This window comes from Hylobates moloch, unplaced genomic scaffold, assembly GCF_009828535.3.
Source record: "Hylobates moloch isolate HMO894 unplaced genomic scaffold, HMol_V3 SCAFFOLD_6, whole genome shotgun sequence".
Classification (NCBI taxonomy): Eukaryota; Metazoa; Chordata; class Mammalia; order Primates; family Hylobatidae; genus Hylobates; species Hylobates moloch.
Window position 1 is genome coordinate 83,996,750 of NW_026652281.1, and position 25,036 is coordinate 84,021,785.

Below are 25,036 nucleotides of genomic sequence, written 5' to 3' on the forward strand. Positions count from 1 at the left end.
TCAGCGTAGAAAATGAACTCTTGAGTCAGACTACTTGGTTTAAATCCAAGCCCTGCCACGTATTACATGTGCAACCTTGATAAGCCACTTAGTGGCTCTCTGCATTATTTTGGTCATTTGTAAAATGAAGATAGTAACTGTACCTACCTGACAGAGTTGCTGTAAGGATTAAACAAGTTTCTATATATGCAAAGCACTTTGAACAGTGACAGCACATAAGTTCTATATAATGTTAGTCATTACTACTATTGCTACATATAATTTTAGAAACAAAGACAGTGTTATCTTTCTATTTTTAGAGGAAAAACCATCCACAAATAGTTTTGAGCAACTTACTTATTTCTCTGTGTAAACTGATGACAAGCAGGAGCTAAGAATACCTTATAATGCCTCTAAGATTACTTATAAAAAAGATTTGTTCCAACTTTTGAGATAGAAACCCCTCAACTTCAGCCTGATAACCCTCTCATAGCAAAAGGTAGAATCTAGGACACAAAGTTTCCATACAATAAATAAAAGCCAGAAAAAAAAATTAATATTTTAAAGAGAAAACATGCACACAACAACTTAGTAAATAGTAATAGAAAATAATAGAATAAAATACCTATCTTTAAAACAAAAGTCTTAGTATACAAGGAAAAAAAAATTCCACCTTAAAAAATCTCTCTAACGAAGTTCAACTAAAAACTACAGCTAAAAATAGCAGGCTGGCTCCCGATCATACTTAACTCCTAGTATCTAAGACCTTGTGTAAATCCTGCCTACACTGAATAGGGATGACTTGCGTAATAATAGGATACTGTATAAATGTGACTTCTGAGGCTAGGTCATAAAAAGCACTGTATTTTTTATCTTGTTTTCTTGGATCACTTGCTCTGGAGGAAACCACCTGTTATGTCGTGAGGACACTCAAAGCAGCTCAGTTGGAAAGGCCTCTTGCTAATAACAGCTGGGGAGAAACTGAGGCTTCCTGCCAACAGCCATATGACTGAGCCATCTCAGAAGGGGGTCTTCCAGTCTCAGTAAACCCTTCAGATGAGTGCAGAACCGGCTGACATCTTAAGTGCAGCTTCATAACAGACCCCAAGCCAGCACCACCCAACCTAGCTGCTCCCATATTTCCTGACCCATGGGCTGTGAAATAATAAATGTTTAATCTTTCAAGCCACTAAGTTCTGAGGTAGTTTGTTACATAGCAAAAGATGACTAATACAATAAGAGAGAAATTCCACGTGTCATCCAATCTGAAACATGACATACTTGAAAAGAGCTGCTAGGTCATATGGTAGAAAACATCTTTGCAAAAAAAAGTAAATGACACATGAGTTCATAAAGGGGACTTCCACAGGTCTTATGTTGAACAAGCACCTACAGTTTTGTGCACAATTTTTATTATAAGGCTTGCAACCTAAATGTGCTCTTAACGACTTCCATAAGAGACATAAAACAGTATCTCAAACACAAAACAAAATTTCATTGTTATACCAATTTGAGAGGGTACTTTGACTTTAAATGAATTAAGTTTCTCTGGACCCACTTCTAAATGATTTCTTTCTTATTTCTATGAATCTACTTTTAGAATATTTATTAATGGAGAATGTCATGAAATGAGACGTGGAATGCCATGTAGCAGTTCATTACTTTGCCCCCCCCAACAGATGTAAATAAGTTATCTCTATCAGAAGGACTGACTAGGTAAATTTATATTTAGGTCTAAGTTTAACATACATGATGAGTTTCTCTCTAGATAAAGAAAGCAAACAGCAGTACGAGGGCAGAACTACAGAACTTTGTCTTTTTCAAAGTTTTTATTTTTAATAAAAAATGAGTATGACCAATGTACACAGCAAGACTATTATAGACACTAGGAAATACTGATACCAAGGAAACATGGTACGCCTGTGTAGGCAACAAAAGATGTTAGAAAATTAGCATACACTACCGTGCCTGCCCTTAGGAAATACATTCTGCAGCAAAGTTCATCACCACAAACATGGCCACTCAGTAGGTTCACTGCCCCTTTGTAAAGGTGCACATACACGACCCTTAAGACCATGGCCCTCTCCCAAAGGAACTACAGTATAGATACAAAGTTTATAAAAACAACAGAACCAGTAAAGATATGATGAGCTGCAAAAGAAAGGCTTATTAAAAACCCCAAAGTCCAGACAGTGCAGTACCTATATTCCATTACATATGTATGTATGTGTATATGTGTGTGTGTATATATGTGTGTGTGCACATATGTATATCTCCAAACTCTGAATTCTTCAATCCTAAGAAAAAGAAGCATTATGGCAAATTTTAAATTTTATAGTAAATAGAGAAGGAAATAAACAGTAATCCCACTGACATCCTGGGTCCTTAGATTGTCTTAAAATGTGAGTGTAACTAGTAACTGAAGATGTGGCAGGGTTATGAACTAGCCAAACCAGAGCCTAAGATACAGTTAAAAAAGAAAAGGCTTCCAAGTCATACCACTTTTCAAAGAATTGAATCCTCTGAGATCTTTAGATAAAAAGAATTTCATTAACTGATTCTACGCAGGTCCATTTACTGCCTCTCCATATGATCCAACACATTATATAGAATCTCAAGGAAAAAGATGGTGAGCAGAAATGACATGTTTTATTACTCTAGGATTTTTAAGTGTACATATTGAAGGCTATTGATAGCTACATAAAAACTTCACATATAGTAAATAAAAAACATAAGGCCAAGAAAAACCACAAATAAGAAATTTTTTTTTAAAAAGCAGTTTAAGAAGGAAAGGAAATATGCAAAAATTTTAAAGCTTACATAAGCCATATAAAACCAAATGGAATGGCTAAAGTGATATAATATTCATGAAAAATGGCAGTTGACAAAAATATAAAATGATTTATGACATATATTGAGAAAGCAAAAAGTAAAATTGTTACAATTAAAAATAAATTACTGAACAAGGCCAGGTGCAGTGGCTCCCAGATGTAATCCCAGTATTTTAGGAGACTGAGGTGGGCTGATTGCTTGAGCCCAGGAGTTCGAGAACAGCCTGGGAAACATGGTAAACCCATCTCTACAAAAAATACAAAAGAAATTAGCCGGGCGTGGTGGTGTGCATCTGCAGTCTCAGCTACTGAGGAGGCTGAGGTGGGAGAATCACCTGAGCCCAGGAAGTTGAGGCTGCAATGAGCTGAAACGGTGTTACTGCACTCCAGCCTGGGCAGACAGAGTGATACACTGTCTCAAAAAAAAAAAAAAAAAAAAAAATTACTGAACAAAACAAAGCCACTTGTAAGCAATATTAGTTGCCACTAATTGTAAACGGTTATCATAAGATGTTCCACAGAGATCTAGGATGTTTCTCCCAGTGCTTTGGAGATGTTATGGGTGGAAAAAAATGAGAAGCTAAGTGGGCTGGTTCTGGAAGGCCTCCTTTCCTCAGTCAGAGTCATGCCTCTTTTATTTGTTTTATATTTTGGCACGCTCTTTAAGATTGGTCTAAAACAGGAGTTTCCCAGCTCCTCTCCCTTATTTGTTTTATATTTCAGCATGCTCCTTAAAATTGGACTAAAACAGAAGTTTCCCGCTCCTCCCTGACCCCAAATGCTCAAATAATCCCACTTCACAATATTATAAAAACTAACAACTATTTGGATGAAATGAAACCAGATAATTCTTTGACAAATCAAATAGAAGAAACCATACTGGGTATTATTAATTTCTTACTACTATAATTTCTTCTTCATTATTTATCTTCACTTCTAAATAGAATTTATTTATTGTATGAGACTATAAACTCATACACTGTAAGTGTGTATGAGAATATAAACTACTAGAGGGCAGGGCTACACGCACCTATTTTGTTGTACCCTCAGTACGGTCCCATGACAATTTTGGTGTTGGGTATCTGATGTAATTGTTCTCCCTTGCATGGATCACAGGAGAGGAATAGTAACAAACATATATAGTACATCTACTCTTTCACAGAGTTCTCACCGCATGTACCAAATAATAAAAGCTTTTTTGCCCCCACTGTGGCACATTTCAAAGTACATTAGCGCATGTGCCTGTGTGTTTGTTCAAGCATTAATGCCTGTGAAAGAAATGCTTCTCATCTTTGGGATATGAATTCTTTACAATTTTCCTAATAAGAACATGGTATTTGTCTTTTGAAAAACATGAAGAACCCTACTGAGATCCTACAAATAAAAATAATCTAACAGGATAAAAGTTTCTCTTTACTTTTCAAAGGATGAGTTACGAAATGCAATGATGTAAAACAAAAAAAGAGGCCGGGCACAGTGGCTCACGCCTGTAATCCCAGCACTTTGGGAGGCCAAGGTGGGCGGATCACAAAGTCAGGAGATCAAGACTGCCTTGGCCAACGTGGTGAAACCCCATCTCTACTAAAATACAAAAAATTAGCCAGGCGTGGTGGCGTGTGCCTGTAATCCCAGATACTTTGGAGGCTGAGGCAGGGGAATCGCTTGAACCTGTGAGGCAGAGGTTGCAGTGAGCTGAGATCATGCCACTGCACTCCAGCCCCGTGACAGAGCAAGACTCCGTCTCAAAAACAAAAAAAACACAAAAGACAATAATTGAGAAAACCTGCAAATGTTATTTTGCTTTCATTGTCACTAAAATTTTTTAAAAGTTACATGTTTTATTTTAGATCACCTGAAATAAGAGTCTTCACGGGAGTAAAGTTTTACAACCTGTTACACATTGTGTTCATTTTAAAAGTGCAATGCATTGAAGGTATAAAGACTTTTTCATTCAACAACCAACATCTACTATCTGATTATATACATGTAATAGGAGTACATTTTTCATAAACTAAAAATAAGTTGTGAAAACTTAAAAAAAAATAGATTCTTTTCAGAGGTGAAATTTAGTAGTAGAAAATTTGGGGAAATCATACCTCATCAGTGTTGTAGATAATCTGGAGTCCTGAGGAAATCATTTCCACAAGGTAAAGGAGATAGAGTGACACTGCATTTATCTGCAACAAACAGAAACATTAAAAGGTTAAAGGAAACAACCAAAACAAGTTATAAAATTAATTAATTAAGGCTAAAATTACAAGTCATTTGCTCTAATAGTGTCATAAAACTATTTCCTTTCCTACTGTGAAATAAAGGTGTTGTGAATTTAGTTCATAATAAAAATCCCAGCTTTGTATGTAAAATTCTAAATTCTCAAATTCATTGTAATGGATAACAATGGATTAGGGAAACGGCTTCAAATAAAACTGTTAACAAGTGTTTCTATGTCATTTGTTTTCTTTACATGGCAAAAAGAACTTTGAAAAAAATAGGAATATATCATTTGTTTTTTAAGATTTATTTTCAAGCTTTGGGTCCAAAGTACTTCTACTCTACTTTGGAATAGTTTTGCCCCACAGGCAGTATGAAATGCCAATCCATCTCAAATACATGGAAATGAAAAAAGATATTTGGTAAGCAAGACACTATGATGATGCCAGTACCCCATAAACAATAGGCGGCGCATCTTGAAAACAGTCTTATATTCAATGAATACAGAATTTCTGTAAACAACTGCAGGAACATATTAATGTTAATGATATAACATAATTTAAAACATGTTTATGAACAAATTAGTTTTATGAACAAAGGAGGTATTATTTTAGCATATTAAAAATAGGTATTTTAGGCTGGGCGCGGTGGCTCACGCTTGTAATCCCAGCACTTTGGGAGGCCGAGGCGGGCGGATCACGAGGTCAGGAGATCGAGACCACGGTGAAACCCCGTCTCTACTAAAAATACAAAAAATTAGCCGGGCGTGGTGGCGGGCGCCTGTAGTCCCAGCTACTCGGAGAGGCTGAGGCAGGAGAATGGCGTGAACCTGGGAGGCGGAGCTTGCAGTGAGCCGAGATTGTGCCACTGCACTCCAGCCTGGGCGACAGAGCGAGACTCCGTCTCCAAAAAAAAAAAAAAAAAAAAAGGTATTTTATGATCCAAACAAAAAAATACTAATATCACTTTAACGAAAAAGGATACTCACAGAATCCTGAATGGGATGTGTGAATTGTCTCAGGTAAAGAAGCAGGAAACGTACGTGCCACAACAGGCACAACCCTTGTGTGGTTCATTTTAGGTGTCAATTTGACTGGACAAAGGGATACGTAGACAGCTGGCAAAGCATTATTTCTGGGTACATCTGTGAGGATGTTTCTGGAGAAAGCTGGCATGTGAGTTGGCTGGCTGAGTGGGGAAGACCTGTTCTCAAGGTCGGCAGGCGCCACTCAATTGACTAGGGGCCACCCAGATAGAACAAAAAGGCAGAGGAAGGGTGAATTCTTGCTCTCATACACCCTTCTTCTCCTGCCTTTGGACATCAGAACTCCAGGTTTTCCAGCTTTTGGCTCCAGGGCTTCCATCAGTGGCCCACTGGGCTTTTGGGCCTTCATCCTCCAACAGAGAGTTACACTACTGGCTTGTATGGTTCTGAGGCTTTCAGATGTGGACTAAGCCACATTAGTAGCATCCTTGCTTTTGCAGCTTGCAGATGGCCTCTCATGGGACTTCTCAGCCTCCATAATTGTGTGGGTCAATTCCTCTAACCTCACCTTCCCTCCCTCCCTCTCTCTCTCTGTCCCTCTCTCCTCTCTTCATCCTATTAGTTCTGTCCCTTTGGAGAATCCTGACCAATACACCTTGAAAACACAATGCTAAATTTAAAAAGCCAGTCACAAAAAGATCGTTTATTGTATATGAAATGCCAAGAGTAGGCAAATCCACAGGGACAGAAAGACTGGTTGCTGCCTAGAGCTGGGGGGCTTTGGAGAATATAGGGAATACAAAGTTTCTTTTTGCAGCCTAATGGGTACAATGTTTCTTTCTGGGGTGATGACAATGTTCTAAAATTTATAGTGATAATGGTTGAGAAACTCTGAATATACTAAAAACCATCAAATTATATACTTTAAATAGGTGAAGTACATGTTAGGTTAATTATATCTCAATAAAACTGTTATTAAATAAGTAAATTTTAAAAAAGGCAGTGAAAAACTTTCAGCCAGGAAACTGTAAGCCTGAGTTAAAAACAAAGAGAACGCAAGATGTAATTTTGTTCCCAAAGAATTCTAACATAGATTATTTCCCTCTGACAGCCCCAGTGGCTATGTCTCCCATGACTCTCCTCCAGCCCAACTGAGTAATAGATGGAAAATTGGGGCAGAAAATTATTGGTGCCCTGGAGGCTTTGGGCAGAGGAGCCCAGGGCCTGGCACTGCTGGTGGCCCTCTCAGGAACCAGGCTGATTCTGGGTGTCTCCTGACTTCCCGGCACTCAAGAGTCCATTGGATATCAGGGTCTTGTCAAGGTCAAAGTGGGCCACACAGGAAGATGCAGTATTCTGGTTTTAGGTTTTTTAGACTTACACTAACATTTTAGTGACTCTTCTTAAAACATGGTTGCATGGTGAGAAGGCTTTCATCCCACTGCCAGGCTCCCCTAGATGTTCTCTTACAGCATTGACACTAGCCTGTCAAAAATGACTTCAAAGAAATTTCATTCCTATGGGCAGCCTTTTACAGGGAACACCTCTAAGAGCTCTCTGCTCTGACTTGTGGGATGCTTCTGTAAGAAAATGTCCGTACATGGCGAGTTGTAAAGGGACTGCCACATAACAGATTGACCAAAATTTATTTAAGGCCAACTATGTGCCAAGCACTGAGCTGAATTCTGGGATACAAAGATAAATAAGCTATTATCTTCTGAAAACCCTACTTCTGATAGCAAACATATTTATCAAAGGAAAAGGCACATAAAATCTGATTAAAGGTTAAGGTTGAGAAACTACATATTCATATAACACTAACTCTCCAAGGAGCTGTTTACAAATAAGTACAAGAGTTTCTCCTGCATATAAATGAGAGCACCACACTTTCCGTGCTTAGAGAAGACACACTAAAGTAAGACATTTCAGATCTCTAAAGTGAGAGGGACTATAAAAAGGAGATACTCTTAATTTAGTAAGGAATATATGAATAGTAAGTATTCTGTCCCAAAGACAGAGAACCAAATGATGAGCAGAAAATCGATTAAACATAAATAGAATATATTTCTATCCCAGAAACAACAGACTGTCCAGCTAAAAAACAATACACTGATGTGAGAGGGGAATAAAATGAAAAAAATATATATAAAACCTCCAGTGTGTTCTAAGCATAGGTATAAAATTTAATATATTATATAAGACAAAATTTATGGACTTCAGAAATACCTTTTGGAATTACATTTCAGTGGCATGTTTTTAGCTTTCCTGAAGGATGATACATTAAGAAATGAACTGCTGTGTAACAAAACTGATTTGCTATTACACCACTGTGAACTGTCTTTTTTCCTCTAGTTCCTAAATGTTGAAATTCTTCTAAATTTGATAACATGTAAAAACTTTTGTCACTGAAAGAACTGTAGGCCTCCTTCTTTTGCACATAAATAATATTATAATCTATCCATTTACCCTTTTTGCTTGAAGACCAAGAATTCACTCGAATTTCACGTTCAATTGCCGCAATTAACTCAGCCCTCGTGGCTGCCATTTCACTTTCTTCTCTGTTTCAGGGTTGATTCTATACTTCTATTTTGAACAATTTATAGAATCTAATTTGAAAATTATTTTTAAACAGCCTCAAATCTTCTATGACAGGGCTCCCCCATCCCTGGGCCACAGACTGCTATGGGTCCAAACCCTGTTTGGAATGGGGCCACACGGCAGGAGATGAGTAGCAGTGAGCAAGCACTACCGCCTGAGCTCTGCCTCGTCTCAGATCAGCAGTGGCATTAGATTCTCAGAGGAGTGCAAACCCTATTGTGAGCTGCACATGTGAGGGATCCAGGTTGCGCTCTCCTTATGAGAATCTAATGCCTGATGATCTGAGATGGAACAGTTTCATCCCAAAACCATCCAGCCCCTCCCCCATCCGTGGAAAACTTGTTTTCCACAAAACTAGTCCCTGGTGCCAAAAAGGTTGGGGATCACTGTTCTATGCTATAGAATATAAGGAGAATAAAATTTATAATCTCTTTTTACCTGAAGATGACCATATTCCTCATAGGAGAGCAACTCATCTCCTGTATGCACATTGAAAACAGAGTGAAGACATGTTGTTGGGCGTGGATCCTGCTTAAACTGCTGGACCTAAAATGAAACATAAAATTAAACAACGTTAGTAATTCATAAACTTATCCAAGACTATAGATTAAAAGCTATTTTTCATGAAACTTTTTAATGAACAAAGCTAAGGCAGAGAGAGGACCGAACAAAGCAGAAATGTTATCTTTTCTCAAGAAAAAATACAAAAAGTTCATAACTACTAACTTGATAGAGTTAACATGATTCTCAATTGATATTTCACATGCACAGCAACTCAGGTGTAGTATGGAGCAGGTTAATGTAGTAGCAATGACTTTTGCAATGTTTTGCATCTTATTTTGTTTTAGAGTGAAATTCTGCTTTATGTTGTGAGACAGGATTTCAGTGATTGTATTCCACTGGGCTGTTATTTGGAAATGCCTACATGACACTCATAATGAAAAAGGACCACAGGCCAATTCTAGTTCAGTAAGTGTTCAAACTTCAAATACAATTTCTTTCTCTAAGGGTCGCAAATTTTAATGTATGCTACTGTTAATATGCTTTCACTTCCCCTTCCATATATATTGTACTCTCATTACTAAGGCACCAACTCTAAGAGAATATAGGCCACACCATTATTTATTAGCTAGACATAAAATTTTACCATTTTAGAATAAGTAAATACCTAAATAATCCAACAGAAAAACTCTGGGGACCAAAAAATCCACCCATTTCTTTAGGGCCTGTTCAATTCAACATGGCAAACATTTACTGATGCCAATTATGTGACAAATACTATGCTAATTCCTGGAAGTCTGAGATAAATAGGAACAAAAAAAATGAATTGAAAGATATACAACTTTAGGTAAATGCAATAATTTACTTCTCTTTTAAAGAGAAGTGATGATAATACCTAAGTGGTTGCAATCTTGCCTTGTTTCAATTCACTACGATACTATATAGCACCATCTTTTCTTCTCCATCTTTAAAAATTCTTCTTCTCCTTAAAATACTATCTTAAAAAAATCTTTTATACTTTTTGAATCCTCACCAAAATTCCTTCCTCTGGACTCCCACATCAATGTAGTTGTCACTCAATTATTTTTCCTGTTTTATACTTTTACTAGCTGTGTGTATCTCCCTGTGAAATTACATAATACACATTTGGTCTACCTTCCTAGTTCTGGGCACACGGCTCCAAGAACCCTTTGAATTTCCTGAGCAAAAAGAATGTCCTTTGTTCATATAAGTCCCTTTCGGCCATACCTGAGATTTTGCTAATAATGTGACTCTTGATAGGTCCCTAGGTAGCTTCAATATGGGGGACTGACTGACAGAGGAACCAACCAAGTGATCAGAGGGTTGGAACTTTCAGCTCCTCACTCCCACTCTTTACTTCAGGGGACGTGCGGAAAGGAAAAGCTGGTGATTGAGTCAATCACCAATAGCCAGTGATTTAATCAATCATGCCTACATAACGTGGTTGCTATAAAAACCCTAGATGATGCTGTCTGGAGGGCTTCTGGGTCAGTGAACACATCTGCATGCCAAGAGGGTAATGCACCCCAGATACCACGGAGACAGATGCTCCTGTGCTCAGGACCTTCTGCACCTTCTACCACTTCATCGGATGTTTGTTTATATCCTTTAAAACAAACTGGTAATAGTACCTAAAGTGTCTCCCAAGTTCTGTGAGCTGTTATAACAAAGTATTGACACCAAGGAATTATTGTAGCCAAGTCAGAGAGAATTGTGGGTAGCCTGGGGATCTACTACTTACAATTGGTGTCTGAAGTTGGGGGTAGTATTGTGGGACTGAGTCCGAACCTATAGGATCTGTTTTAACTCCAGGTTGTTACTGGAAGAATTGCAACAGACTGTATATACCCAGTTGGTGTCTCAAATTTGAGAACTGCTTGGTGTGGAAAATCCATACATTCGGTGTCAGAAGTGTTGTGAGTAGAGAAACAGTATTGCTGTAGAATCCCAGTATCTTGTAAGCTTCTAGAAGCTATGCTGTCCAACATAGTAGCCACTAGCTACACGTGACTAATTAAATTACAATTAATTATATTAAATTAAATAAAAAATTAAGCTCTTCAGTCACAATGGCCACATTTCATGAAATCAATAGCCACATGTCACTAGTGGGTACTGTATTGCTCAAGAGTAATATGGAACATTTGTATGCTCATAAAAAGTTCTATTGGGCAATATTGTTCTAGAGGGAGGTTACATCTTTACCGTCTCCAAGTGCCCTACACAAACAAATACAGACCTCCTTATGATTAAAGAACCTGATCAGCAAAATAAAAGTCTGAACCTATCAGTATGTAATCAGGACCTAGAGAATGGGTACAGTTAGGGATGTAAGTTCTCTATTGATAAAGTGACAAAGCCATCTGGTGTTAATTCAGAGAAGATGACTATCCCTTCTCAATATCTGAAACTGCTGGCAGTAATCTGAACCTACACAAATAGAAATCAATGTGGTCACTCTTTTTGCACTATTATCTCAAAGTCCTGAATATTATTCTGAGCTCCTATATAAAAAATAGGTAAGACTGAAGCAAAACACATTTTAACCACTTGATACAGATCTAAAAGGATAGGTTTTATCAGTTTAATAAAGTGACTCCTGCAGTTGACAAGGTGGTGTTTGTCATTTGTCTTCAAGACATGCAAGAACCCAGCAGGACAATTTATATTCAATCACTATGTCAGGGGAAAAGCAACTACTAAATGATTAAAGATGCTCAAATGGGGGATTACATAAGTACATTTTGAGTTTTAAAGCCCTTAAAAGACAACTAATTTAAAATTTCAGAAAAAAATAAGGTCCAAAGTATAAGCTTTGAAGATTAATGGGGCATGCTGTACGTCAATTACAAACAAAAAGTTCTCTTGAAAGCAGTCAAAAACAAGAGGATGCTAATTAGTATTTTATATGATTCTGGCATCTGGCAAGTAAAAATAAAGATAATAATTAAAGCAAAAGTTTCTAGACTAAAATAAATCTAGAATAATGCCTCTTCCACTTGTATTTTGCTTAGATTTTTCCTGAAAACTTTTATTATTGTGAATAAACAGTTTATCATTTGGGAAGAGGTAATTGAGTATTTTGTCATCCATTTTTAATTTGTAGCCTTAAAACATGCATTTAGAGAAAAAAATCTTCTCATAAGGGAATCCTGGAAAAATAAATTTTATAAAAGTTAATGATTTCTCATTAATTAGAAACTAGCATTTAAAAAAAATTTAAGTAGATAATTAGATACAGCAACATTTATAGCCTATTATAAAGCAAATGTCTGCCCTCCAAATTAATTGCAGATTGAATCAACTCTGAAAAACTCTGAATGCCACTCTGTAAGCAGAATTATAAAAGACAGTAAATAAGAGAATAGGTATCTGCACACTGAGAGATAAAACATAGCTGACACCAATAAGCAGGCATTAAGATAAGTGTCAAGACAATAAAACCCTGAAAACAGACTGCTCTAAATTCTTTAAATAAATCAAGAATAAGTCTTCGTATTCACTCAAATTCATAATCACCTTAAAATATCTCTTTTAGCTAGTATTTTTAGAAAATACATCAGGAAGCGTGTTTTATGATGAGAAATCAATAGAAGTGGAGAAGGGAGACTTTCTAGGTCATGATTTTACTTCAAAAGACAACATGAAGCTAGAGGGTCAAACAGTGAATGAACACTACAAATGTGCTTTGCTTTAGTTTCAAGGGAAGACCAACAGAGAAATATTTCACATTTTAAGATATGTTTATATTTCCTCTTGCAACAGTATTGTAAAGGAAATGGCCAAGACTGGAGGAAAAGAACGGCAAGCAGCAATAAGATGTGAAGGTATGGTGAGAGGCTTTGAGCTGGGTGCATGCTTCAATCACCCTGAGTCAGTCCCTCACACTCATATGCACTAGAATAATATACTCCTTAGAATTCATATTTACATTAATGGTCTATATCATAGCTACATAGGAAAGAAATGATAATCCCTTGTAATTTAAAGAATGTAAGATAGCTTAACTCCACCAGACATGGTGGCTCATGCCTGTAATCCTAGCACTTTGGGAGGCTGAGGTGGAAGGACTGCTTGAGCCCAGGAGTTCGAGACCAGCTTGGGCAATATAGTGAGACCCTGTCTCTATTTTTAAAATTAAAAAACAAAAACAACCTTAGGTCACACTCAAACTGTATCAAAAGAAAACATATTACAATTGTGATTATTGGTTAATAAGGTTGAGTAAGAAATGCCATTATAGAGTCAAAACGCCTTTGTAAAGTCAAATCTCAGTAGAAAAGGCCACTAACAACTGGCTAATGGCCAGGTGCTAATGGTCTACATCATAGCTACATAGGAAAAAAATGATAATCCTTTATAATTTAAGGAATTTAAAATAGCTTAAGTTGGCCGGGCATGATGGCTCATGCCTGTAATCTTTGCACTTTGGGAGGCTTAGGTGGAAGGATTGCTTGAGCCCAGGAGTTCAAGACCAGCTTGAGGAAACATGGAGAAACCCTGTCTCTACAAAAAATACAAAAATTAGCTGGGTGTGTTGGTGCACGCCTGTAGCCCCAGCTACTTGGGAGGCTGAGGTGGGAGGGTTGATTGAGCCTGGGAGGTCAAGGCTGCAGTGAGCTGTGATTACACCACTGCATTCCAGCCTGGGTGACCCACAGAGACCCTGTCTCAAAAAACCAGCCAAACAACAACAAAAAAACCAACTGGCTAACCGTGTCACAAGGAAAAAACCTTAATCCAAGCTTGTCAACCCGCAGAGCATGACAACTTTGAATGTAGTCAAGCACAAATTCGTAAACTTTCTTAAAACATTATGAGATTTGTTTTGCAATTTTTTTCTTTTTTTAGCTCACCAGCTACAGTTGGTGTTAGTGCATTTTATGTGTGGCCCAAGACAATTCTTCTCCTTCCCATATGGCCCAGGGAAGCCAAAAGATTGGAAACCCCTGCCTTAAACTAATACATTATTAGACTAACTTCTGATAATTCTACTTTGTCAGCTTGTTTGGCAAACCCATGAAAGCCATGATTTTGATTTTCACAATGTGCCCTAGAGAGAAAAGTTGAATTCATAAAGACATTATGCATTCGTGAAATGATACAAATGAAATAAACAATAACATCTCACACTTAGGAAAAAATTAACTTTAATCACAATTATTTCAACATAACATATGACATACTAGTTTAATTCCAGTATGTCAATCTGTGACATACTACTTTATTTCAAGCATCTGAAAAACCTTTGCAATATTGATTTGTACTGTTAAATCTCAGTAGACAAATTAAAGGTTTTTCATATGTCTCTATTATCAGCTTGTGAATAAATACACTTTTTCTCTATAACATTGTCTTGTTGCCATATTCTGGTAGCAGAATATTAATGATTTTTCTTTATTTTGACTTGAATTACAGGCCTGAAGAAGATTTGTTATCACTCTTTTTATTATTATTTTTTCTTTCTTTTCTTTTTCTTTTTTTTTTTTTTGAGGCGGAGTCTCACTCTGTTGCCCAGGCTGGTCTCGAACTCCTGACCTCATTACCTGCCTGCCTCAGCCTCCCAAAGTGCTGGGATTACAGGCGTGAGCCACCATGCCCAGCTTATTATTTTCATTTTTTTTTTTTTTTTTTTTTTTTTGAGACAGAGTTTCCCCTCTGTTGCCCATGCTGGGAAGCAATGGAGTGATCTCAGCTCACTGCAACCTCTCCCTCCCGGGTTCAAGTGATTCTTGTGCCTCAGCCTCCTGAGCAGCTGGGACTATGGACGCACACCACCAAATCCGGCTAATTTTTGTATTTTTGGTAGAGACGGAGTTTCACCATGTTGGCCAGGCTGCTCTCGAACTCTTGCCTCAAGCGATCCACCCGTCTCGGCCTCTCAAAGTGCTGCGATTTTAGGCGTAAGGCACCGTGCCTGGCCTATTATTTTCAAGTGCAAATTAAAACAATATGTTTGTATGATAAAAAAATATACAAAATATTAGGTGATCAAAACTGCCTGCAAAGTTACTTGTGTGCATCTCTGCTAAAATATAGAAGTTGGAAACGCATCTGAAACATGGGGTCTAGAAGGGAAAGGGGATACTACTAATGATAACGACACAAATATTTACTGTATGTTCACCTGGTACCAGCCCTTGTGCTATGTGCTGTCTCTCATCCAAGTATTGACCAGGCCTGACCCTACTTAGCTTCTGGGATCAGACGAGATAGGGCGTTCAGGGTGGTATGGGGGCAGACACCATGTTCTCTATACATTCTCTGCCCTTCCCCACCCCCACCCATTCTGACTTCTGTGGCCGCCCTCCACCTGTATCAACCAACACCTTTTCTGGGGTCTGATGAGTGTGCGGGCATTGGGCACCTTAATCCGGCATTCGGTTCATCCCGCAAAGCCAGGTCTGCTTACCAGAAGCGGCCCACTAGGCACTCATATTCCACACCCAGCTCCACATGACAGCAAGCCGGGCTTCTTACCTAACTAAAGGGTGAGAGTAGGTGGAGATCCTTTGGGTCCTAAAACCTCCAATCATTCGCTTTACAGATGAAACCACGTGGGGTGGGTTTTGGAAGAGTGCCAGCCATCCTGAGGGAAACCTTGGAGGGAACTAGCCACTAGATGGTTCCATCAGTCTTTCATCCCTATACCCAGGTTGGATGACTGATTGATTTACACGTCAGGACTGCTAGGGACTTCCACTAGTTTCCTCCGGCTTTGCCCTGACCAGGCACAGTTCACCATCTTTCAAGTCCTAACACGTGCCCCGGTGCTCCACCTCTGGGGCGCCACCCTGGGTGAGATGGGCCAGTGGTGCGCCCTCAGGGGACTGGAGAGGCCTCAGGATCCCATCTCAGCCAGCGAGTGCGCTGGCCTTCACCTTCACTGCACCAAGGCGGCTTTCCTGCAAAACACTGACTCACACACATGCGTTATTTCTTAATCCTTACAAAACCTAGTAAGGGCAGTATTACTAGTATCCTTATTTAACAGATGAAAAAAACGGAGGCACATGGAAATTAAATAATTTGTCCAACATCACACAGCTGGAAACAGACTGGAAACCAGTATATTCATTTATGCAGATTGTCCCGGAAAGAGTTAATATGGTAGGCCTGAGACTGCTAACCTCAGAAAGAACTGTTTGTAAGGTTGCCCCTTGGCTGATATGTGGACACTCAGATCATGAAAGGGTTTCCACTATTCCCTCACAAGAGTAGCTAAACCTAAATGTAAACCTAAAGTGTTTACATTAACAATGTGGTTGATACTACACACCTGGTTTCCTTCTGGATGTCTGGAACTTTGGTGAGTGCTAGACAGAGGACACCCACGTGACCAACCACTAATAAAAACCTTGAGCAATAAAAACCTCAAGCTTCTATGGAACTTCCCTGATAGACATTTTACACATGTTACAATTAGTCACAATCAGTTGCTGGGGGAATGAAGTGCATCTGTGTGACCCCACTGGGGAGGACTCCTAGGTGCTGGCATCTGGCTTCCTCCAGACTGTGTTCCATGCACCTTGACCCTTTGCTGATTATGCTTTGTCTCCTCCCATGTAATAAACCATAGCCACAACTATGACTATCTGCTGAGTCATGTGAGTCCTCCTAATGAAGCATCAAACCTGTGGGTGGTCTTAGGGACCCATATGTATTGATGTACACATATGGGCACTTACTATATTAGGACCTGGGATCATAGAGATGTAGGTAAGTAAGGGAATAGCCATTATATTTGTACAGAGCTTTATAGTTTTTTAAATGTTGTTATGTATATTATTTTCTTTAATTTTCACATAAACCTGTAAAGCTGTTTTCTTTTTTTCTTTTAGTTTTTTGAGACAGACTTGCTCTGTCGCCAGGCTGGAGTGCATTGGCACCATCTCAGCTCACTGCAACCTTCGCCTCCCAGGTTCAAGCGATTCTCCTGCCTCAGCCTCCTGAGTAGCTGAGACTACAGGTGCACACCACCACGCCCGGCTAATTTTTGTATTTTTAGTAGAGACAGAGTTTCACCATGTTGGCCAGAATGGTCTCGATCTCTTGACCTCGTGATCTGCCCACTTCAGCCTCCCAAAGTGCTGAGATTAAAGGCGTGAGCCACCACGCCCGGCCTGTAAAGCTGTTTTCTAAGCCTATAATTCCTAGCCTCTTTGTATGTAAATGAATGAAGTGTTACATTTTTAAACTAAAGTTCACTTAAGCCAGAGCAATTCACATGTCCAAAAGTAATTCTGACAAGGATATTCTTTAATAAAATATTGGTTAGAATTATCGATATTGTGAGGTTCCTGAGAAACTGGGTCTTTATCAAGCAACACCAGATACAAAACACAAACAAATCCAAGTCTAAATAACAATTCTCAATCACCTCTTGCTTAAGGTGTTCCTTCAATCTCAGGATTTCAAACCCTGGGCTAGAATGGCAAAGGCTGTTTTAACCTATCTAGGCCGCCCTAGGATGTGGCTTTCCCTTTGAAAAGTACATTCTTCTTCAGAAGAAGCCATTGCGATACTAGTTAAATTAATCCTTCAGAATGATGGGAGAATTCCCGTCCACACCACAGTGTTTTACCTTATCGGCCTGACGCATATAGCAGTAGAGAATTCCTCTCATGCATTTTATAGCTGAGTGCTCCAGCTCATGGGTCCTTCCCTTGTCATCATCAATGCGCCTGGGTGAGAGAGATAACTCATGAAACAAATTGGAAATGCATTTGAAAAGGAAGCAGAGCTTTTGATAATTAAGTATTTAACTATCTGGCTAATCCTGTGTTCTGGTGGCGTCTACCAATTCTGCCACAGTGAAACTCCATTTTCCCAGCAAAAGTAGAAATGCTGCAATGAAAAAAAATCCTATAATGAAACTCAGGCAGATTTTTCCTTCTTTCAAGGAAGTAAGCCAACTTCTTTTAAAAATAGTATACAATATTTCTACAGTGATTTGGCTGAAACTTTAAAGAGTATTTCTATTGGAAAAAAATCCACCAACAGATTGTTTTAAATTCACTGTTATGAAATAAAGCCAATTTTTATTACCTATCCTTGTAGGTTATGCAATGGCCACTTGGATTTAAGTAGCAGCCACAAGTTAAGGTAGGTGCTGCCTTTCTTTGCTCTGCAGTGTGTTCAGTACCGTCAGAGCACACATTTAGTCATAGTCGAGGATGCCTTCAACTAAACACACATCCAGGATAATACATGATGTATTTTGGCATAAAGCTTTATATTCTTTGGTTTTAATTTAAAATCAATTGAGCAAATTTTACATCTCTTGCTTTTAAAAATAAAGAACAGCTAAAATCTAACTATAAAACTAGGTTAAGATGTTCCTCCTGTCCACAAGTTGCTTTTTATGATAGATCAGTAACTTTCCAAAGGTGGATGAGAGTCGCCCACTACTAAAAAATAAAAGTGATTTATTCATTGTTTCACTTAATCTTAACTAAAAATATCTGGTAATCATTCTCACATGATTAAAAAGTATCACTTCTCTCCTTAAAAAGTATACTATAATTACCTCCCAGTTAAGTCACAGATCGCATATACCATTCACTATTGAGAAGAATGATTATTATTTTGACATAGTATGGTGAATGTCAGTAAAAAGTAAGTTATTCATCATTAGCACATCATTCCTTCTTTTTCATGCTGGCATGAATTTGCATCTATACAGTACTTTTCCCATTGAGGTCAGACACAAGTGTTTTAATAGAGGCATATTCTACATAGATAGTGTGCCTGCAAAATAAGGACTTTAAAGCCTCTATCTGATGTTAGAAGCATTCTGGGAGAAGGTTAATATCTGACTTTTGTCCATATGCTACCTGTACTCTTGTATTTGTTAAAGCAATTTTCCTGTAAACATTTTATTTAGAAAATTTCAAATCTACAAAAAAGTTAAAAGGATGCTATCATGAATAAGCCTTTTGGTTGTCACTTAGATTCACCATTTTAACATTAGCTTGCGTTCTCTATAATATTTTCTTCACTGTTTGAAAGTAAGCTACGAACATCATGACCCTTCACTCCTACACACTTCAGAAGTATCTCTAGAAAACAAGGAGATTTGCCTACATAACCATAATACCATTATTATGCCTAAGAAATTTAATACTGATACTATATGATCTAATACATAATCTTGGCTCAAATATTGAAGTGCCCCAAAAACGTACTTTACAGTATTTTTAAATGCATGATCCAATTAAGGATCATGTATTGCATTTGGCTGTTGTATTTCTTTAGTCTCTTTTAATCTAGCCATCCTCATACCTATTTCCTAGTCATCTGTAATACTGACATTTTTAAAGAGTCCAGGCAAGTTGTCTTATAAACAGCCACAATTCAGCTTTGTCCAATTTTTTGTTCATATGTAGACTCATGTTAGATAACTTGGTAAGATGTTAGCACAAGGTGTATTTCCCATTGTGTCAAATCAGGAACGGCAATTAACATCAGTCTGTCTCATTATTGGCTTCACCATTTGGTGAAGGTGCTACTGATACTCCCTGTACTCCTAAGATCAGTACCAGTTTTACATTTAATAAAGCCATATTGTCCTTACCTAGAATATGTAAGGAAATGCTTTTAGTGATGTCAGCATTCAAGTGTGCTAAAGAAGACTACTGCATATTATCTCAGTGTTTGATTTTCTTTTTAAAATCCAACACATCAGTAATTTCAAAGAGATAAATTGTGTTCATGTGGAAGATACAATTTTTAAATCAGAAACATAACTATGGATCACTTTCAGAAAATTAATATTCAGAAAGTTAATCTTACTGATCTTAATTATGGTTAAAATGTATTACAACTATGTGTTAGCATCCACATTCAGTGCTTTCTACATATAATGAAATAAATAAAGGAGAAATTTTGTATTGTCAAACTACTCCTTTTTTTTTTTTTACTTTATACTATTATTTCACTTACAACCAGACTTAATAAGAGATACTTCGCTGAAGAGCAGTGATAAAACCAGAAACTGGGTAGGGGAAAAGAATTCTGACCCTGGCTCTATCATTAATGAGTTGCATCATTTTGAACAAATTTGTTAAGTACTTGGGGGCTCTAATTTTATTATCTGCAAAATTTAGTCATCATCAGTTCTCTCCATGATTGAAACCAATCAACACAACGAGAGTGGGTAGGTAGTTCATTCTACCAATGACTAAAAATGGTGATTTACAAACCTAGAGACAAAAAGTTTTGGTCACAAAGTCATAAAATCTTAGAACTGGTCTGATATAAGCTCTTAGAAAAATGAAATGGTTTAGGCCGGGCATGGTGGTTCACACCTGTAATCCCAGCACTTTGGAAGGCCGTGGCTGGCAGATCACTTGAGGTCAGGATTTCGAGACCAGCCTGGCCAACAGAAACCCCATCTCTATCAAAAATACAAAAACTAGCCAAGCGTGGTAGTGCATGCCTGTAATCCCAGCTACTAGGGAGGCTGAGGCAGAAGAATTGCTTGAACCCAGGGTGCAGAGGTTGTAGTGAGCCAAGGTCATGCCACTGCACTGCAGCCTGGGTAACCTCATCTCAATAAAAAAAAAAAAAAAAGAAAAAGAAAATGAAAAGGTTTAGAGGCCTAAAAAGGGATGTGAACAGTCATAGGTCGCACAGTGAGTCAGCAGCAGAGCCAAAAGATAGTGGCTTTATTAGTCTTGGTCCTACAAAACCCTATTATCCACTCTCAAAGTTACTAGGAGAACACACACCAGCTCACCTGTATGCAAGAGCCAAAGCCCAGGCCCCAGCAGCGCAGTATAGGCTGTCCTGGATCTTGGCCTTCTGGTCACCACCGCATGTTTTAGTGGGAAAGAGACCCGTAGTTGGACTTTGATACAGCAGCAATGTTGACTTGACTACAATTGAGGACAAGACAAACAATGAACTGGACAGCCAGCGACTGTCCTTGGGCTAAATGTTTTAATCTTCTTTGGTTTCCTCATCCCACTTCTGACAATTTTGTTTCTAAACTTGCTATAGTACAATACTTCTGAAGATGTGGAAACAACTTCATGTCACTCCAGCCTTAGTGGGAATCCATCCTACATAAAGAAATCTTTCCAGTTTTTAGGAAAGGACTCAGCTAATTAGGACTTAAAAAGCCTTTAGCACATCTCTGGTAATGTCAACGTGTGTTAGAAATCTTATCAGGACAGCATCAGGTACAGAGGGAAAAAGAGATCAAGCAAAAGACAAAGTATAATATTTTTTAAAAATCAGTTCAATAGGTAAACTTAAAGCAAATGCACAAGAAAGAGTAGCATACATTTAGTAAATCACAAAGCCACCTCAACTGCTACAGTAAATGATCAACAATGTAGGAAGGGTGAGGGGAAGATCACAGAACAACCTGTGTTTCACTGATGACTAAATTGTGCCTGGTCTTCAGAGGAGTGTACAGTATTCATTTTACTTTATTGTACAGGTTAGGAAAATGTTTAACATTTTAAAACTGAATTCCATCCATATATAACATGAACACAGCAGCAAGTAAATAATTTTTTATGAACATTTTACTTAAATAAGTCTGAAATTAATGTTTTATTATCTTTTATAAATGAGCTCTAAAATAGGAAAACACACTAAAATTACATTTACTAAAAGCTATTTTATTGCTATCTAACTATAAATGGATGGGTAATGCTTTTCCTAAAGTGCATTACATTAACCTTATCTAGATTGGCAACTACCCTTTTGTTTTGAGACAGGGTCTCGCTCTATAATCCAGGCTGGAATGCAGTTGCATGATCATAAGATCACTGCAGCCTCTAACCCCTGGGCTTCAGTGATCCTCCCAACTTAGACTCCCGAGTAGCTGGGTCTACAGGCAATCGCCACCATGCCAGGCTAATTTTTAAACTTTTTGTAGAGATGGAGGGCTTGTTATGTTACCCAGGCTGGTCTCGGACTCTTGGGTTCAAGCAATCCTCCCATTCTGGTCTCCCAAAGGGCTAGGATTACAGGCACGACAGATCACACCCAGCCATGTTATCTACTTTTTAGGATAGTCTTTCAAAGGTTGAAAACATTCTGTTCTGTCACAGAGATTAAAGCATTAAAATTTCTTTTTGTTTTTCTCAGACTAAATTTATCTTTTTTTTTTTTTTGAGATGGAGTCTTGCTCTGTCACCCAGGCTGGAGTGTGGTGGCGCAATCTTAGCTCACTGCAACCTCCACCTCCCGGGTACAGGTGATTCTCCTGCCTCAGCCTCCTGAGGAGCTAGGATTACAGGAGTGCACAACCACACATGGCTGATTTTTGTATTTTTAGTAGAGACAAGGTTTCTCCATGTTGGTCAGGCTGGTCTCAAACTCCTGACCTTGTGATCCACCCGCCTCAGCCTCCCAAAGTGCTGGGATAACAGGCATGAGCCACCGTGCTTGGCCTCTAAATTGATCTTATCATAATCATTTCTTTCAGAAAACCAGGGTATTTATTATTTTTCCCAGTGTAAAAAATTAGTCCTAAGAGTCCAAAATACACAATTGACATAAAAAAATATAGTTAGTTCTCTTTAGCTAGTTATTGCCAAAAAGATAATAAAATGGGCAACTTAATGCAAGTAAGAATCTTGACGAAAATAAGATTGAAGTTTTATATGAAGTTGAAATAGACAAAAAAATCCATCATCTTAGGGGGAGAGAAATCAAATTTTATGTTTTCTGCCATCCTAGTACAAGTAAATGGCATAAAATGTAAACTGACAAAAAGATTAATATGCATTCTAATATATGGTCTGACAAACAAAGAGGAGGCCCTTATACACATATCTGAAAGTTGCTTACTCACATTGAAAAACAAAATTTGCAAGGCTGGTCCTGGAAAAACAAAATAAAACAAAGAAAACACCAGGGCCCTGATATTAATAATACTAACTTGTGATTATCTCTTGTATCTCAATGAATTAGAAATGGATATAAAAAGTTTAGGACTATCTGGGAACCATGTTTAGGTAAATGAGAAAATTAATACTTATGTGAAATATTTGTGTATTAATCAAGAAACATCCTCAAGGTCTCAAATCTGGTAATGTTTAGGAAGATTTAAAAAAAAACACAGAAGATATTGGTGACAGTTTTAAAATTATTCAAGGGCCAGATATGATCTGCCAGATTCCTTTTATAGTCCTGGTATCGACATACAATTGGAATAGACAGCTACTTAAGCACTGAAAGTACCCCAACATCCCAATGACAGAACAATATCATCCACATAACGTACATGATTTAACTAGGGCAAGGGGAATACTAATCGCAGATACCTAAGGAAACGTTTTCCTCAGGTTTTGCTCACCAATTCTGTAATAATGGTCCAACTTATCCCAGAGAGTTTCATTATCAGGTCTTGGAAGATTAATGCTTTTAAGAGGTTCATAAACTGAGCCTAAAAGAAAAAATAAAAACCCATCAAATTCAGTCATTTTCACAAAGATAAACAAAGAAAAACTCTAAACAAATGAAGAAGCAGTGCTTAATCTAACTTCCATTATTTTACGTGAAGTACCATACTTTACTATTTGTAAACCTTCTTGCTGGGGGAACAAGAGGCAGAATAAAGTACCTTTGAAAATAAATACAGAAGAACTTGAAATGTCATGGGATATTCCCACCCTTACCTCCAGCACTCAATCTAACTAACTGACGTGTATATGGTCCAAACAACTAAGTGTCACTAATACTCATGTGGCAGTCATTTGTCAACATATTCTAGTTATTAAGAAATATGTCTAATTATGTGACCATAAATCCAAACTTAATTCCTTATGCTAATGTTTCATTACACAATTTTTTCTCAAATGATCGTACCCCCAAACCCTCAAGGAAAGAAGATAATATTCACATACTCCAAAGCCATCCACTCCACGAATGTTCAGCTAGGTTTCATGCTGAAATTCCTAATCCTCTACTTTCTCCCAGGGAGATGATATTCTTGCCTTATTATCTGGACTATAAGCAGATCATTTCTACTTCTCAACCTTGAAAACTACTCAAAGGTGTTAGCACAATCAGCTGCTCAAAAGCTACAAAATACACAATAATCATGATGATTTGACACAAAATGGATATAGAAAATTGTTCACTTGACTAGTGCACTTTCTCAACTGCTAACTGAAAGACAGACATCTGAACCTTCAGCCATCAGACTATGTACTGTCTCTCATTCTTGTTAAAAGCACTCAGAAATTATAAACATCTCAAGGTGACAATTAATCCACCTCTGGATTCAGGTAATGTATACCATACAGCCTAAGAACATAGCACAGAAATGAACCTATAATTTACCTAGTTGGGGAAATCACATTGGCACAGATTAAGATTCTGTTTTTAAAGAAAATTAAAGCCTTTATACTCATAAAATTGCTATGTCTAACACGCTAGTTTAAAGCCAAGGTTTTGGGAAGCCTTTATGTTTAGGCAGATAGTAACATTAAGAAGAAAGTAAAGAAAGAGCCTATACATTCAGGCAACAGTCTCATTATCTTTTGTTGAAAAGATGGACTAAGTACTGTCTCTCATTCTTGTTAAAAGCACTCAGAAATTATAAACAACTCAAGGTCACAATTAATCCATCTCTGGATTCAGGTAATGTATACCATATAGTCTAAGAACATAGCACAAAAATGAACCTATAATTTACCTAGTGGCAGAAATCACATTGGCACGGATTAAGATTCTGTTTTTAAAGAAAATTAAATTATGCTCATAAAATTGCTATGTCCAACATCCTAGTTTAAAGCCAAGGTTTTGGGAAGCCTTTATGTTTAGGCAGATAGTAACATTAAGAAGAACGTAAAGAAAGGGCCTATACATTCAGGCAACAGTCTCATTATCTTCTGCTGAAAAGATAGGTAATTTATAGATAAGACTTGCTCTGAGTGAAAAGAAG

The 25,036-nt window shown here is 37.8% G+C and overlaps 1 protein-coding gene across 5 annotated transcripts in view; it reads right to left on the reverse strand.

Annotated features, from left to right (window-relative positions):
• PHKB (phosphorylase kinase regulatory subunit beta) overlaps positions 1–25,036 on the reverse strand; it is a 246,409-nt gene that overhangs the window by 186,676 nt on the left and 34,697 nt on the right. For all 5 annotated transcript variants that reach the window (XM_032157264.2, XM_032157259.2, XM_032157261.2 and 2 more), the window contains 5 exons: positions 23,444–23,533; positions 20,867–21,005; positions 17,711–17,810; positions 9,043–9,150; positions 4,907–4,987 (listed from right to left, as the gene is read on the reverse strand). In XM_032157264.2, the coding sequence (XP_032013155.1) occupies positions 4,907–4,987; positions 9,043–9,150; positions 17,711–17,810; positions 20,867–21,005; positions 23,444–23,533 (518 nt within the window). The remainder of the gene's footprint in view (positions 1–4,906; positions 4,988–9,042; positions 9,151–17,710; positions 17,811–20,866; positions 21,006–23,443; positions 23,534–25,036) is intronic.